This window comes from Tachyglossus aculeatus, chromosome X2 (genome assembly GCF_015852505.1).
Source record: "Tachyglossus aculeatus isolate mTacAcu1 chromosome X2, mTacAcu1.pri, whole genome shotgun sequence".
NCBI classification, from domain to species: domain Eukaryota; kingdom Metazoa; phylum Chordata; class Mammalia; order Monotremata; family Tachyglossidae; genus Tachyglossus; species Tachyglossus aculeatus.
Window position 1 is genome coordinate 23,280,904 of NC_052100.1, and position 17,831 is coordinate 23,298,734.

The 17,831-nt window shown below is 48.0% G+C and overlaps 2 protein-coding genes across 3 annotated transcripts in view; both read right to left on the minus strand.

Moving 5' to 3' along the window:
* The window catches only part of LOC119949368, a 40,036-nt gene extending 39,552 nt beyond the window's left edge, over positions 1-484 (minus strand). The window contains exon 1 of one of the 2 annotated variants that reach the window (XM_038771092.1): positions 408-484. The gene's annotated coding sequence lies outside the window, so the exon portion shown is untranslated. Of the gene's footprint in view, positions 1-324 lie in introns of both variants that reach the window. The other variant, XM_038771091.1, reaches the window with a different exon arrangement.
* A 7,241-nt stretch (positions 485-7,725) lies between these two features.
* Positions 7,726-17,831, minus strand: part of AHRR (aryl-hydrocarbon receptor repressor) — a 124,388-nt gene continuing 114,282 nt past the window's right edge. The window contains exons 9-11 of the mRNA XM_038770721.1: positions 12,171-12,232; positions 11,657-11,798; positions 7,726-9,890 (exon numbers count right to left, since the gene is read on the minus strand). Of these exons, the coding sequence (XP_038626649.1) occupies positions 8,819-9,890; positions 11,657-11,798; positions 12,171-12,232 (1,276 nt within the window). The 3' untranslated portion in view covers positions 7,726-8,818. The remainder of the gene's footprint in view (positions 9,891-11,656; positions 11,799-12,170; positions 12,233-17,831) is intronic.

The following is a 17,831-nucleotide window of genomic DNA, read 5'->3' on the forward strand; positions in this document are numbered from 1 at the left end:
CCCCGCTTCCCTCTGTCAATACTCCCTCCGATCGTGTGGCAGAAACGGCGATGTGTACCCCGGACACGGGGATGTTTTTTTCGGGAACGCAAAGAATCGGAATCGGCCCTCAAACGGGCGATAATGGCGAAAGGCCGAGAAGAAAAATGTCCGTGCCCCCAATGCCAGAGCGAACCCCACCCCACCGGGCTTTTCTTTCCCCCGCCCTCCCCGAAGACCCCTGGGCATCGCCTCCTCAACGGGCCGCGCTCTTCGGCCATTACACCCCCACATTCCTCAGGGAAGGGCGGGCCGATGGGATCGACCCCCTTACTGCCCTCTTACCGCTCCTCCGCACTTCTTCCCGGCCTGCGCTCACCCACGCGAGAAAGGCAGCTTCGCGGGGGCGGAGAAGGGACCAGTCCCACCTGAGCCGCCGTGACAGGGACAGACGGCTCGTTGACGAGAAACGACGACACGATCGGGCCTCGGAGCTCCGATTCCTCCGTTGAGACTTCCGGTCTCATATAGACCTTTTCCGGTGCGCCTCTGGCCGCGCCACGTCACGTGATCTTTTATTCTGGAGAGGTCACGTGACGTGCTCGGATCCGCTAAAGCGGCGTCTGCGGCTGCGCTTTACGCTGTTGCTGGGGAGATTTAGCAGCACCCCCCTTCCTTCCACGTACTACTTTCTATCAATCAATCAGTCAATCAACGCTTACTATATGCGGTTCTACTCAATGTTCTTGAGAAAAAGAAGTTGCCGAAAGGCGATTTGGTCAGACAGATGAGCGGACATATTGGTCCAGGCTGCAGTGAACTGGAGGGCGGGGAGCAATGAAGCCAAAGGGCCAACTGGCCAAGCAGGGTCAGGGCACGAGAATGCTTGCCAACCTGGGTTTTATGGGCTTGGTATAATGTTCATAACCCCAGTCTTAAGCAAATTCGTATTTTCAATAAACGGATTGTGAACTTTCTATATAAGGAAAAAGATTCCTGAAGGGTTCATTTTTGTAGTACATAAACCGGGGAAGATGGTGGACTCAAGGCTCTTTTCTGGGCCCCTTTCTATTCTCCATTGGCACCCACTCTCTTGGAGAACTCATTCGCTCCCATGGTTTCAGCTACCATCTCTATGCAGATGATACCCAAATCTACAAGTCCAGCCCCAGGCCCTCTCCAGTCTCGAATTTCTTCCTGCTTTCAGGACATCTGCCAAGTGGCATTAAGTGCTTACTATATGCCAAGCACTGTTCTAAGCGCTGGGGTAGATACAAGGTAGTCAGGTTGGACACAGTCCTTGTCCCACATAGAGCTCACACTTTTAATCCCCATTTTACAGATGAGGTAACTGAGAAGTGAAGTGACTCACCCAAGGTCACACAGCACACAGGTGGTGGAGTCGGGATTAGAACCCATGACCTCCTGACTCCCAGGCCCGTGCTCTATCCACTAAGCCACACTGCTTCTTGGATGTCTCACCAACACCTCAAATTAAACATGTCCAAATCAGGACTACTCTACTCATCTTGCCATCCAAATCCTGTTTGCCCCCAGACTTTCCCATAACTGTAAACAACACCACTGTCCCTCCCTCACAAGCTCCTCGAGAAGCAGCATGGCTCAGTGGAAAGAGCGCGGGCTTTGGAGTCAGAGGTCATGGGTTCAAATCTCGGCTCCGCCAATTGGCAGCTGTGTGACTTTGGGCAAGTCACTTAACTTCTCTGTGCCTCAGTTACCTCATCTGTAAAATGGGGATTAAGACTGTGAGCCCCATGTGGGACAACCTGATCACCTTGTAACCTCCCCAGTGCTTAGAACAGTGCTTTGCACAAAGTAAGCACTTAATAAATGCCATTATTATTATTATTATTATTATAACTTCGGTATTATCCTCGACATCTCTCTCATTCAACCACATATTCAATGTCACCAAATCTTGTCGGTTCTACCTTCACAACATCTCTAGAATCCCCTCTCCATCCAAACTGCTACCATGATGATCCAAGTTCTTATCCTCTCCCACCTTGATTACTGCAGCAGTCTTCTTGCTGACCTCCCTGCCTTTTGTCTTTTCTTCATTTCAGTCCAGACTTCACTCTGCTGCCCAGCTCATTTTTCTGAACAACACTTTTGAAGATATCAGTTTGTGTGCTCTACTATTGAAGCACTTATTCACTTTACCATCTTTCTGTTCTTTTTCTCCTGTCTCCTAATTGTTTTGTGTGTCTCCCCCATTAGATTGTAAACTCCTTGAGTGCAGGGATTGTGTCTTCTACCACTCTTGTACTCTCCCGAGCTCTTAGTTTCAGTGTGTCGCACATCGCAGGAGATAAGTAAATACAATCATGAGAAGCAGGGTATGGCCTAGTGAATAGAACACAGAACTGGGAGTCAAGACCCTAGGTTCCAGTACTAGCTCCACCACTTGTCTGCTGTGTGTCCTTGGACATATCATTTAAGTTCTCTGTACCCCAGTTTCCTCATCTGTAAAATGGGGGATTCGATATGTGTTCTCCCTACCCCTTAGACAATGAACCCCTTATGGAACTGGGATTGTGTTCAATCTATTACTAAATCCTATTGGTTCAGCCTCTGCAACATCACTAAAACCTGCCCTTTCCTCTCCATCCAAACTGCTAAAATGTTACTCCAAGCACTTATCCTATCCCACTTTGATTCTTGTATCAGCTTTCTTGTTGACCTCCCTGCCTCCTGTCTCTCCCCACTGCAGTCCATGCTTTCCTCTGCTGCCCAGATCGTTTTTCTCCAAAAACGCTCAGACCGTGTTTCCCCACTCCTCAAGAACCTCCAGTGGTTGCCCATCCACCTCTGCATCAAACAGAAACTCCTGACAATTGGCTTTAAAACATTCAATCCCGTTGCCCCCTCCAACTTCACCTCGCTACTCTCCTACTACAACCTAGCCCATACACTTTGCTCCTCTAATGCCAACCTTTTCACTGTACCTCGATCTTGTCTATCTCGCCACTGACCACTCTCCCATGTCCTGCCTCTGGCCTGGAATGCCCTCCCTCTTCATATCTGAGACAATTACTCTCCCCACCTTCAAAGCCTTATTGAAGGCAAATCTCCTCCAAGAGGCTTCCCTGACTAAGCCCTCTTTATCTTTTCTTCCACTTCCTTCCGCATCACCCTGATTTGCTCCCTTTATTCATCTCCCCTCCCTGCCCCACAGCACTTATGTATATATCCATAATTTGTTTATATTAATGCCTGTCTCCCCCCTCTAGACTGTAAGCTCACTGCGGGCAGGGAATGTGTCTGTTATACTGTTACAACATACTCTCCCAAGTGCTTAGTACAGTGCACTGCACAGAGTAAGCACTCAATAAATGCAATTGATTGACTTCATGCAGATTCTCAGTGGTACCGTGGCCTAGTGGAAAGAGCACAAGACTGAGAATCAAGAAACCTGGGTTCTACTCCCAGCTCCGTCACTTGCCTGCTGTGTGACCTTGGACAAGTCACTTAAGCTTCTCTGTGCCACCATTTCCTTCTTCTTAAACGGTGAGCCTTATGTGAGCAGGGACTGTGTCTGATCTGATTGTATTGTATCTACCCCAGTGCTTAACACGTAGTTAGGGCTTAAAAATATCACTATTATTCTCCCTGAAGTGAGCACAGGGACTGTTTCTGGCCTCATTATCTTGTATTCATCTCAGTGCTTAGTAAGGTGCTTGGCACTTACTGAGCACTTAAATTATTATTATTATTTTCATTATCTCTGAAGTGAGGGGACCAAACATCATCCATCATCCCCAAAGGAGACTCTATCAGCTGAAGGAACTACTTATTCATCAAATCACAATCAAATCCTCCTCCTCGACCTCTCAGCTGCCTTCTACACTGTGGACCACCCCTTTCTCTTCAACACGCTATCCAACCTTGGCTTCACAGACTCCGTCCTCTCCTGGTTCTCCTCTTATCTCTCCAGTCGTTCATTCTCAGTCTCTTTTGCAGGCTCCTCCTCCCCCTCCCATCCCCTTACTGTAGGGGTTCCTCAAGGTTCAGTTCTTGGTCCCTTTCTGTTCTCGATCTACACTCACTCCCTTGGTGACCTCATTCGCTCCCACGGCTTCAACTATCATCTCTATGCTGATGACACCCAAATCTACATCTCTGCCCTTGCTCTCTCTCCCTCCCTCCAGGCTCGCCTCTCCTCCTGCCTTCAGGACATCTCCATCTGGATGTCTGCCCGCCACCTAAAACTCAACATGTCCAAGACTGAACTCCTTGTCTTCACTCCCAAACCCTGCCCTCTCCCTGACTTTCCCATCACTGTTGACGGCACTACCATCCTTCCCATCTCACAAGCCCGCAACCTTGGTGTCATCCTCGACTCCACTCTCTCGTTCACCAAAATCTGCCGGTCTCACCTCCGCAACATTGCCAAGATCCACCCTTTTCTCTCCATCCAAACCGCTACCCTGATCGTTCAAGCTCTCATCCTATCCCGTCTGGATTACTGTATCAGCCTCCTGTCCAATCTCCCATCCTCCTGTCTCTCCCCACTTCAATCCATACTTCATGCCGCTGCCCAGATTGTCTTTGTCTAGAAACGCACTGGGCATGTTACTCCCCTCCTCAAAAATCTCCAGTGGCTACCAATCAACCTACGCATCAGGCAAAAACTCCTCACCCTCGGTTTCAAGGCTCTCCATCACCTCGCCCCCTCCTACCTCACCTCCCTTCTCTCCTTCTACAGCCCAGCCCGCACCCTCCACTCCTCTGCCACTAATCTCCTCACCGTGCCTCATTCTCACCTGTCCCGCCGTCGACCCCCAGCAGATGTCATTCCCCTGGCCTGGAATGCCCTCCCTCCACACATCTGCCAAGCTAGCTCTCTTCCTCCCTTCAAGGCCCTACTGAGAGCTCACCTCCTCCAGGAGGCCTTCCCAGACTGAGCCCCCTCCTTCCTCTTCCCCTCCTTCCCCTCTCCATTCCCCCAGCCTTACCTTCTTCCCCTCCCAACAGCACCTGTATATATGTATATATGTTTGTATGTATTTATTACTGTATTTATTTATTTATTTTATTTGTACATATTTATTCTATTTATTTTATTTTGTTAATATGTTTTGTTTTGTTGTCTGTCTCCCCCTTCTAGACTGTGAGCCCGCTGTTGGGTAGGGACCGTCTCTATATGTTGCCAACTTGTACTTACCAAGCACTTAGTACAGTGCTCTGCACACAGTAAGCGCTCAATAAATACGATTGAATGAATGAATGAATTCGTTCATTTTAAAGTCACCAGGCGATCATTCAAAATAATTGTGTTTTACTGAGAGGGTGAATGGCACTACTCTAGCTTCTTTAAATGAAAAGCTTCCCATAGCACTTGAAAAAACACACATGGATTTCCATTTTATTGTAAACCTTCACAGATGTTCTCTCTATGCTGCAGTTAGGAATTACAGTAAATGCAAATCACAAATAACAGGAATATATTTGAAAGCTCTTTCTAATGGCAAAATGAGAAATTAGTACATAATAGTGCACCATTTAAAAAGACATCAATAAAATTATAATACTTTTGTCTTCCAGAAACAATGGCTAAAATAGATTATGAAACATGATTATCCCCTCCCCCTAAATAACTATTGGTTATACTTCTTTCAAGTCATGTATTACAAACATGATACAAAACAGAAAAATAAGTCTCTCAATATATTTTAAGGACAGTTGTCTGGAGTAACGAGGAGTTTGTTTACTTAAAACAACTGTTATTTTAGTTTGTCAACTTCATTCGTATTTTTTCTGTATCTGTTCCCTACTTAGATTGTGAGCCCCATGTGGGATAGGGATGGTATTTGGTTTTATAGTCTTGTATTTACCATATGACTTAACACTCAGTAAGCATTTAAAAAATGCCATTACTGCTGCTACTATGCAGGAATGACCAAGTTTTCATCTTCAGCATTTCTCATTTCTCTTCCCTGCCCTAACCAGGTAGTATTGGGTTGGAGTTCAGAGAAACAAGCTCAGGTTAATATGTTACTGCTAAGTGTCCCAAACATTTCATGACTCTGTGGCCCCACTGTCACCCGTCTTGCTGTTCAAGACAAAGACAGATCTAGGCACATCGTGCTGTGTTTTTTAAAATTAATTTAAATGGTACTTCTCATATATAGCCCAATTATGCAACTCCGAGGCGCCCCAGGGCAATCCGATCCCTTGTGCCCAGAAATACCCCAGGCAGGGAGGGAGATCTCGGCCACTTTCAGAGATGGTCTGGCTCCGATCCAGATGTGACTGGCTGCAAATGGGGTTCCATTTGAGTCGGGCAAAGGTGGAGTTGTGGACCTTTGGTCTGTGCAAGGCTCCAGGCAAAGACTTTCACTAACTCACCCTCCACTCCCCCACCCCCCCGGCCAGTTTTCTCGGTGCTCCATCACAGTTGGGGCAGAAAAGCCTTGAGAGAACACTGGCCTCTGTTCAACCATCCTTCCCGTCTCACAAGCCCGCAACCTTGGTGTCATCCTTGACTCTGCTCTCTCATTCACCCCATATTACCAATCTGTCACCAAAACCTGCTGGCCTCACCTTCACAACATGGACAAGACCCGCCCTTTCCTCTCCATCCAAACCACTACCACATTAGTATAATCACTCATCCTATCCCGACTGGATTACTGCATCAGCATCCTTTCTGATCTCCCAACCTCCTGTCTCTCCCCGCTTTACTCTGCTGCCCGGATTATCTTTCTACAGAAACGTTCTGGGCAAGTCACCCCCCTCCTCAAAAATCTCCAGTGGTTGCCTGTCAACCTCCATATCAAGCAAAAACTCCTCATTATTGACTTCAAAGCTCTCCATCACCTTGCCCCCTCCAACATCACCTCCCTTCTCTCCTGCTACATCCCAGCCCACACACTCCACTCCTCTGGTGCTAACTTTCTTACTGTTCCTCGTTCTCGCCTGTCCCGCCATCGACCCTTGGCCCACGTCCTCCCTCTGGCCTGGAATGCCCTCCCTCCTCAAATCCGCCAAACAATCAACACTTTCCCCCTTCAAAGCCCTGCTGAAAGCTCACCTCCTCTGAGAGGCCTTCCCAGACTAAGCCCCCCCTTTCCTCAGCTCCCCCTCCCCTCCCCATCGCCCTGACTCACTCCCTTTGCACTCCCCCCAACCCCACAGCACTTGTGCAGTTATGTACATATCTATAATTCTATTTATATGAATGCCTGTTTACTTGTTTTGATGTCTATATATCTATAATTCTATTTATATTGATGCTATTGATGCCTGTTTACTTGATTTGAGGTCTCTCTCCCCCCTTCTAGACTGTAAGCCTGTTGTGGGCAGGGATTGCCTCTTTTTATTACTGAATTGTACTTTCGAAGCACTTAGTACAGTGCTCTGAACATAGTAAGAGCTCAATAAATACAATTTAATGAATGAATGAATGAACCCAGCATGCTCACTTCATTTCTCTAATGCCAACCTATTCACTGTACCTCAATCTCATCTATCTCACCACCCACCCCTAGCCCACAACGTGCCTCTGGCCTGGAATGCCCTCCCCTTTCATAATCCTACAGGCCATCACTCTCCCCACTTTTAAAGCCTTTTTTAAATCCCATCTCCTCCAAAAGGCCTTCCCTGATGAAGCCCTCATTTCCTCTACTCCCCCACGTCCCCCCATTTCCTCTACTCCCTTCCACGTCACCCTTGCCTTTGGATTGTTTTGTCAACCCCACAGCACTTACGTACATACCCATAATTTATCTGTTCATGTTAATGTCTGCCTTCCCTCTCAGACTTGCGGGCGGGGTACGTGTCTACTGACTCTGTTATATTGTAATCTCCTGAGCGCTCAGTACAGAGCTCTGCACACAGTAAGCACTCAATAAGTATGACTGGCTGATTGATTTCCTCCCAATTCCATTACTGGCCACTTGGGACTCTCAAAGAAATCTCAGGCAGGGGGAAACATGCCTGTAAACTGCATAGTCTCATCCTATAGTGCTCCCCACGACTGCAGTTACTCACCACTAGGTCCTTAAGGTTGGTCCCAGGACTCAGAGACTTCAAATTGGTCCTTAGGGATTCAGGGAATACTCCAAGCAAAGCCAGTGGCTTCTCCTCTTTCCCGCTCCTGTCTTAGGCCAATAGTCAAAGAGGTGGGTGGGGATTTCTGAACCCATGGCAAGCCCTCCTGCAGTTTCCCTCCTCCTTCCCCACCTCCTGCTCTTTGAAAAGTGGACAGGGAATGTGTCTGCTTATTGTTATATTGTACTCTCCCAAGTACTTAGTACAGTGCTCTGCACACGGTAAGCGCTCAATAAATGCGTTTGAATGAAAAGTCCTCTGGATTCATGCTTCGCCCCTGACTTCTAACCTCTTTGCCTAAAGTCTCAGCCAACAAGGGGAAGGGAAGCTGGAAAGAGGTGAAACACCCATCGGTCAATGGAACTGGCTTGGAAAAGATCTGGTGGGGAGGAGGTTGAAATATGGCATCTAAACAAAGTTGGGTTAGCCAGACGTGAAATTGTCCATCTTCCCCAGTCAGCCCGGACCACGGTAATGGGAATGACACTCTGCAGAAAGAGTAGCCTGGGGTCTTAATTGAGGCCTGGAAGACAATAAACCCATCTATATCTAAGCTTTTTAAAACAAATGTACCAATCATGAAGGATGAAAACCAGGCAACAGGGTGGTTGGAAGAAATAGCTTCCAGCAGGCCCTTCCCAGGCCCCGGATCGCTGATGGAGGGAAGCCCAAGCAGATAGATCATGTGGAGCCAAATGGAGCCCAGCCAGTGGCCAATGGGGGGAATGGGTCCTGTTCTTTTCCGACGGGAAAATGACTGCAGCTACTGGAAGAACGGACGTCCGGCAGCTTTCGGGGGCATTGTCCCTCGGATGCTCACGTGGCCCCGGCCCACCCACAGTGGGGAATCCAAGGGCTCCCGCTTAATTATCTGGCCTGCTCCTGGGGCCCGAGGCTCCCCCGGTAGCCTGGAAGACAGGTGATTCCTCTGCGCTCTCATGCTAGCGGAATCGGGAGGATATAACTGGCTGAGATACTCTGGGTCCTGAAGGCTGTGTGGTGGCTCCCAGTAGGCACAGTTTGGAGGGTACAAGGTTGCCATCTCCTTCCCCGCTCCGCTGATGGCTCGATGGTGGGGCTGAGGGCTCACTGCACACTGCCCGCTGAAAGGAGGGTAGATGTAATGCTTCGGGTTGTCACAGGGAACCAAGTGCTCACAGGCATCCAGTTCGGTTTTAAAGTGCATCCGAGGAGGGAGGCTGTTTAGCTGCCTTTTCTCTCCCAACCACCCGTGGTTTTGTGCAATTGCAAAGCAGTCTGCTCCGTGATCTGAATCGGAATCGTTTTCCAATTTGATGGGCATATCGAGGGGCAACAACGGTTCGTAAATGGCCTCCAGGGCTGTGGCCGTATTTTGTGATTTGACGTTTTCGGCAGCGTAGCCCCCCATGGCAAAATGTTGGAAACCCGAACAGGACTGGAAGGTCTCTGAGGGCCCATGGTGGGAACGGGGGTTCAGGGGATATTGCTCTCCGCTGGGGGAAGGTCTGATTATTCGGCTGGGAAAAGCGTAGGCGTGCGGACCCGTCGGTGGAGAGTGGGTGGCACTTCGGAAAGCTGAGATGCCATTCGAGTGGTGAATGCCTTGGACTCCTGAAAGGGACACCCAAGCTCCGAACGGTCCCTCCTGCCCCAAACACTTCTCCGTCTTATTTGGTTTGAGTTTCCGCCTGACTCCATCCTGATTGCCCATTTCTGTCGCCCAGGGCAGGTGTTCCATCTGTCCTAGGGTCTCCACGGAGCCACTGGGCTGCAGTGGCATTTCCCTTCGGCCTGGCATTCCGGAGATGCTGTGAGATGGGGGAGGGGGCTCCCCCTCCTCCCTGGCACGGAGGCTGGGAAAACACACAACCAGTTAGAGGCTGGGAGGAAGAGACCTGATGCTGCTTTGAAGGGAATCCCTAGGAAATGAGCAACCTGTTGGTTTAGCCTTGAAAATGGCTCTGGAAAACACCGCTAGCTCTGGGAGTGAGGGTTAAAACATTCTGGGTAGTGGGATTTGTGATTTCCCATCTTCACCCCAAAGGAATTAGGGGAGCTAGGGAAATCTGGGCATCTGCGGTGAAATATTTATAGTAAGATTCCATCCTAAGGAAAAAGCTGGGATTCAATGGGTAAAGAAGTGCTTAGTACAATGCAAGCATTTAGTATGATGCTCCGCACACAGGAAGCACTCAATAAGTATGATTGATTGATTGAATGATAGAAGGGAGACAAAGTCAGATGAGACAGCTGATTTTTCAGGATTTGAACAGTGGTACTTATTAATGGTACTTATTAAGCACTTACTATGCGCGAGGCACTGTTCTAAGCTCTGGGGTAGATACAAGATAATTGGTTTGTCTTAATTAGTCTTAATTCCCATTTTACAGATGAGGGAACTGAGGAACAGAGAAGTTAAGCGATTTGCTCAAGGTCACACGGCAGACAAGGGACAGAGGTGGGATTAGACCTCATGTCCTCTGCCGCCCAAGACCAGGCTCTTGCCACTAGGCCATGTTGCTTCCCCATCAACAAATCAGCCAATAGCTTGCCCTTTGGAGAGGGTAGGCAGGCTGATCCGCCACTGGCAATTTGCTCTTTGCTGTCCCTGAAAAAATCAGCCAAGCAATGGTACTTACTGAGTGATTACTGTATGCAGAGCACTGTACTAAGCATTTGGGAGTGTACAATACAAGAGGGTTGGTAGACGTGATTCCTGTCCACAACGAGCTTACAGTCTAGAGTGAGAAACAGATGTTGAAAGGGGAAATGGAGTCGAAGGACAAGTTCTATGGGGCTGGGGGTGGGGCATCGAAGTGCTTAAGGGGTACACACACCCAAGAGCATAAGCAACAGCAGAGACAAAGGGCAAATAGGATGGGGGGAAATGAGGGGTTAGGGAAGACCTCTTGGAAGAGACGTGATATAAGTAAGGTTTTGAAGACGGGGAGAGTGGTGATTTGTCAGATACGAAGAAGGGGGGAATTTCAGGTCAGAGGGAGGATGAGGGCAAGGGGCTGGCGGCAATGCAGATGAGTTTGAGGCACAGTAAATAGTTTGGCATTAGAGGAGAGGAGTGAAGTGTGCAGGCTGGGTTGTAGTAGGAAATTAGCAAAGTCAGGTGGGAGAGAGAGAGCTGACTGATAGACTTAAAGTCAATGATAAGGAGTTTCTGTTTGATGTGAAGATGAACGGGCAACCACTGGAGGCTTTTGAGGAGTGGGGAAGACAAGGACTGAATGTTCTTTTAGAAAAACAATCCGGGCATCAGTGTGACGTATGAGCTGAAGAAGGGCGAGGCAGGAGACAAGAAGGTCAGGGAGGAGGCTGATGCAGTAATCAAGGTGGAATATGTGCTAAGCGCTTAGTACAGTGCTCTGCACCCAGTAAGCACTCAATAAATATGATTGAATGAATGATAAGTGCTTGAATCAACACGGTAGCAGTTTGGATGATGAGAATGGGGCAGATTCTGGAGCTACTGTGAAGGAAGAACTGACAGGATTTTGGTGACAGACTGAATATGCCTGAACGAGAGGCGAAGCGAGAATGATGCCAAGGTGCTGGACTTGTGAGATGGGGTAGGGGAGGATGATGTGGTAAAGACAGGCATACTTACTTGGCAGTTGGCTGAGGAGCGACAGCACAGTCAGAGCAGCCACTCCTGTAAAAGCGCTGGCCGTTGGCTTGGACCCAGAGCCACTCATCTTCATTTGACTTGATTTTGAACAGAGAAATGCCATTTTCGCCACTATTCTTAGCTACCAACATTCAAAGGAAAAATATATCAGTTGCATAAATTGTTTTCAAGCCAGTTCCTGGACATTCACAGAATTCTTAATTTCCAGAACTACTTGACTCATCAAATTACCCAGAAAAATGCAGGCCAAAGTGCATAACAGGAAAAATGAATTATTCACTTCAAAGCCAAGGAAGTCCCTTGGGTCTGCAGAAACTTAAATAGTTCTTAATTCATTTTAAAAATCAATTTAGTACAATTGCTGGGTAAGCCAGTCATTAGGAAGGAAGCCAGGTATGGCACAGATCTTGCCAAAGAAGGCTTAGCATAAATTACTAAGAGTCCCATTTGTTCTGGATTGCGGCATTTCTTAACAAATTGGTGAAAGTTGTACCTCCTTGGAAATTGGTTCTCCCATGAAACTCTGATTCACACAGACCCGCCAAAGCCTTTGCTCTATAAAAAAAAAAGAGCACAAAAACATCTTGTCAGGGGACAAATGGAAGAGAAAAACTCCCCACAGTGACAGATCTTAAAGTCCTACCTCACAGGAAACAGCCTCCACTCTTTTCAATATGGGATTGTAAAAATGGACGATGGAAAATCTGAGTTTGTGGCACATTCCAGACTAGTGTGGACCAAAAGGTCAACACAAAAGAGCCAAACGTGGGTGAGAATGACCCTATTGGATCCTTGCATATTTTCCAGGGAGGTCAGCATTCAGCGAACTACAGTAGATAGGCCAGGAGCTAGCCTTAAGTTAAATGTTAGCAATTAAAGTTGCAGGTGCAGGGTTAAATTCCTTATGAGCAGGGAATGGCTTGGTTATACAAGCACTTAGTACAGTACTTATAACTATGACTGATTGATCATCCCAGGAATTGGTGAGTAAAAATGAATTTTATACATTTAAGACTTACGGGTGTTGAAACTTTTTCCATCTACTTCTATCCCTGGCCACAAATAATCCTGTTCTGAAGTTGAAGAATATTCAGTGCAAGATGTTCTTGTACTGATCTTCTATTTTTTCTACAAAAGCGTTCAGTCTACATCTCCCCACTCCTCAAGAGTCTCCAGTAGTTGTCCATCCACCTCCCCATCGAACAAAAACTCTTTACCATCAGCTTTAAAGTGCTCAATCAGCTCTCTCTTCCTACCTTTCCTAGTTGATTTCTAAACTAGCTTGCACGCTTCGCTCCTCTAACCCCAACCTTCTCACCGTAACTCGATTTCATCTGTCTCACCACCAACCCCTTGCCCACATCCTCCCTCTGGCCCAGAACTCCCTCCCTCTTCATATCTGACAGACCATCACTCTCCTCACCTCCGAAGCCTTACTAAAATCTCATCTCGTCCAAGAAGGCTTCCCCAAATAAGCCCTCTTTTCTCCTACTCCTGCTCCCTTCTGCACCACCTAGGCACTTGGGTCTGTACTCTTAAAGCACTTAATAGTCACCCCACCCTCAGCCTCACAACATTTAGGTGCATAGTTTAGTTACTTATATGAATGCATGTCCCCCTCTGGACTGTAAGCTCCTTGCGGGCAGGGGACCCATCTAACGACTCTGCTGCATTGTAGTCTCCCGAGTGCTTAGTACAGTGCTCTGCACATAGTAAGCACTCAAATACCATTGTTTGATGAACTGATTTATCTAGTGTTGTAGGGAGCGGATGTTGAAAGGAGAGCTAGGTGAGGGGAGATTGGGGGTGAAGGAAGTCACTTAAGGGGTGGCGGGATGGGAAGCAAAGACAAAAAATGAATGGTTTTACTTGAGCAGGCAGCGACAGCGAGATTTCCACTCCTCCACTCGGCCCTCTAGAGGGCAGCCAAGTTTCACTTTCAATGTCCTTGACTGGCTCACATTGGTGAACTCAACCCTGTTTCAACAATGCAAATTTTGCAGAGAATTTGCTTTACTTTACTTTGGGGGAGACAAAAACAGTGCGGGAAAACGTAAACTATTTCAATTTCTGATTTTAAGCACTTAAAAGAAGGTAAAACAGGAATCGAAGGCCAAGACGTAATTTAAGCAGAATAAAAAATAGGATTGGGAGGAAAACCGCGGATGAAAAGAGAGCCGAATGGGTAACACTTTTGCAGGTACCTTGTTTCAGAGGTAGGCAAAATGCCAAGCCCTACTAGTTCTGTCCACCACCTGGTGGGCAGAGATTGGTCATTGTCAGTCCCAATCCCGCCGACACAGATGGCTCAGGACCTGGGGTGGGATTAAGAATGAAATAACGGAGAATAAACACAAAAGCTAGCCGAGGAAGAGATGGTAAATAAGTTGGAGATTATCAATGGCAAAAGCAAAATAAAGACCGAATAAATGGAAAAGGAAATCAAAAGGCAAAATGGAAGAGGGAAATCAGAACATCGAATAAGACAGCCCCAGCACAACAAGGATGAAAACTGCTTTTAAAAGGGGGTTAGCAACAATAAAAAGGCAAAAGACAGCACAAAAATGAATGGATGTTGAGCTACTCCGACCCCAAAGCCTATGTTCTTGTGTCCTCGATGAGAAATCTTCCCCCCACTCTTCCTTTAATCCTTCCTAGCACAGAAAATCTAAGTCCCTCAGCCCTTGACAATGCCATCAGGTGTCAGGTCCACTTTCCATCTTGCCCAGGATTCAGCCTGATCAACCCAGCAGCAGCTTGGACAAATCAGGGGACACTAGCCCTCACCCTATGCCTTCAAGTATCCTTTGGCTCCACCACAGAGACTAAATCCCAGACTTTGGGGAGCGTGTTCTGCCTCAGGAGGCGGAGGGAACAGCTGGAGACCGACTCACCTTTAGAGGCCCAGAGGCTGAGCAGAGCTAGCCTGGGTGGCCTGGGCCAGCAACAGACACCCTGAGCCAGACACAGACATCCCTGAGCAGACACAGAAGGGTGAAGGATTGGGAAGAGTCTCACCATTTCCCAGGAGGCTCGGGGTTAGGCTTGAGAAAAAGCAGTGTTTAATTTGTGCTGGGGCTCAGCCTTAGGACTCCTTCTCGAGCCCCAGACCCCAGCAATTTTGGGAAGGAACCAGTGCAGCCTGACCGGGACTGTGAGGAATAACTCTTTTGAAGAGGCAGAAGGAAGGTCCTGCCAAGAAGTGTTTCACCATAGACCTCACCAGCTCAGCTCTCCCCACCCCCCTACTCTCAAAACTTCAGTAACAAGTGTTGGGCTATTGCAACCTGGCACTTCTCCCTGGAGAAATCAAGCCCTGGGGAAAAAGCTCAGATGTTCAGTTTCTAATGCCAAGACCGACAGCAACTCTGGAGCTAGAGGAGTATGGAACATTGGAGTCTTCTAGACTGTAAGCTCCTCTAGACTGAAAGCTCCTTGTGGGTAGGGAACATGTCCACCAACTCCATTATGCTGTAATAATAATAATAATGATTATGGTACTTGTTAAGCGCTTACTATGTATGTGCCGAGCATGGTTCTAAGCACTGGGGTAGGTACAATGTAGTCAGGTTGGACACAGTCCCTGTCCCACATTGGGCTCCCACTCAATCCCCATTTAACAGATGGTGTGAGGCCCAGAGAAGTGAAGTGATTTACCCAAGGTTACACAGCCGATGTGGTGGAGTCAGGATTAGAACTCATGACCTTCTGACTCCCAGGCCCGTGCTCTATCCACTAAGCCAAGCTATACCCTCCCAAGCATTTAATACAGTGCTCTGCACACAGTAGGTGCTCAATAAACACCATTGATTGACTGGAACAAGCCATTATGCCCAGCATTTTGTCACCAACCTACACACCACCCTCCCATCACTCTAGAGCACACCTGGGCCCTGAAGGGTCACCAACCTTAATACAGTGCTCTGCACAAAGCAGGTGCTCAATAAACACCATTGATTGACTGGAGCAAGCCATTATGCCCAGCATTTTGTCAGGCATTTTGTCACCAACCTACACACCACCCTCCCATCACCCTAGAGCACAGCTGGGCCCTGGAGGGTCACCAACCGGCCCTGTTTCATCTAGAAACAGGAAGTAAAGTTTGACCTAAACTCATCCCCTGGGGAATCTGCTGGAGACTGCCAAAGGAGATCCAGGGAGGGAATGCGGCTTGGTAAAGGCAAAATTCAACTTACTTTTCCAAACTAACACCACACCACATGGAAGGCCACCAAGGCTCTCTAGCAACGTTCAGCTCAGATTTTCCCAATTTCCAAGATTAGAGATCTGTAGCAGTAAAACTTAATGCAGGGCCAAGCGAGGCAGGTTCAGGATGAGGAGACTGATGGAGGAAGGAAAGAAAGGAAAGAGGGAAAAAAAGTGCATACAGAGGATTGCCAGGCCCAACTCTTCGGGAGTGGAACGTATATATATATATCTATATATACATATATATGCAAATATCTATATAGATATAGCTATATAAACTTCTGAGCCCAGTGTCAACTTAGATTTTTTGTTAAACCTAAAATTTTTTGAAGCCAAAGTTTTCTTTCTACCCAGTGAACAGACATAACGGATCTGAAACTGGGTCTGGCAGATGGATCTCACTGTGGGGAAATTATCACAAAGGGAGAGAGTGGTCACAGGGCCACTGAGGCCCTTTGGATGTAATAATAATAATAATTGTGGTATTTGTCAAGCACTTACTATGTGCCAAGCACTATACCAAGCGCTGGGGTGGAAATAAGCAAATTGGGTTGGACATGGTCCCTGTCCCATGTGGGGTTGGGGTTCACGGTCTCAATCCCCATTTTACAGATGAAGTAACTGAGGCAGCAAGAAGTGAAGTGACCCATCCAGAGCCAAACAGTAGACAAGTGGCAGAGCCAGGATTAGAACCCATGACGTTCTGACTCCCAGGCCCATGCTCTATCCACTATGCCATGCTGCTATGAACCCAGGGAAAAGCGCTTGAATACTGAGTCCTGGGTTTGCTGAATCCATGACTAGAGAATATGGTGCAGGTCAAATGACAAGTGTCACTGGGCTCCCCTGGTCTCACTCTGTACCCACAACCCTCCGAAACAATCCACAAACTCAGACGAACGCAAAATGTCCACAAGTCCCACACTGGGTGGGGCACACATCAGAAATTCAGGCCTCTTGTCCTGCCTCTCCCTCCACCTTACCACAACGGTCAGCTGGATCCCCACTGTTCGGCTTGATGTTGGAACAGCCAGGGTGAAGTCCCGAGCGAGACAGGGGCAAGTAGCAGCAGCCTGACAGGGAGAGAAAGTCAGGCTGCCCTTCTCTTACTACCACTTCCTTTGCTTGGCAGGCTGTGCCCCTGCCCCCACCCTGGAAGAGCTGCTGTTGCCAATGCTGCTGTCACTGACAAAGGGAATGGATCCTCGGCGGTTCCCAGTGGAGCCGACTGAGTTGAGAGCAGTCAAGGGGGGAAACTCCTGGGGGAGTAAGTTTCCAGCAGCAGCAGCTCCAATGCAGTAGTAGCAGTGGCAGGGGTAGGGTGGAGAGTTAGGATCCAGAGAGGGTGGCAGCAGTAGCAGCAGCAGCAATCAAAGGGGAGGTGCAGTTTTCCCAGCAGAAGGCAGGGACAGGGAGAATGTGTTTGTGAGGCTGAGTGTGGGTCACCTTGGCCCGCACGTATCCCTTTCTTGATCTTTCTCTGTGTTCCCTGTCTATTCTGACTTCATGTCCTTCTTTTCTCCTTGATAATCCTAGGTCAGTCCTCAGGGAAGCCCCCCACCATTCCACTTTGAGCCCCAGCAAATACGGTCTCTTGAAAGCAAATGGAAAGTCCAAACGTGTTAGGCACATTGCGCAGGGATGGAGGAGAGGTGGACTGTGTCCACCAAGCTGCCAGAGAAGATCCTTGGGGCTCATTTTCCCTCTGCCCTCGTCTGTTCTTCTTGGAGCTGGCTCCCTCTACACTGCACTCTCCCAAGAGCTTAGTACAGTGCTCTGCACACATGAAGCACTCAATAAAAACGAATGAATGATTGAATGAACTTGATGGTTCTAACAGGGAAACCCAGACCACGGCAAGGTGGGCTGGGGGCTGACAGGGGATGGGTATTTCAGGCACTATTTATTTATTTATATTATTGTCTGTGTCCCCCTCTAGACTCTA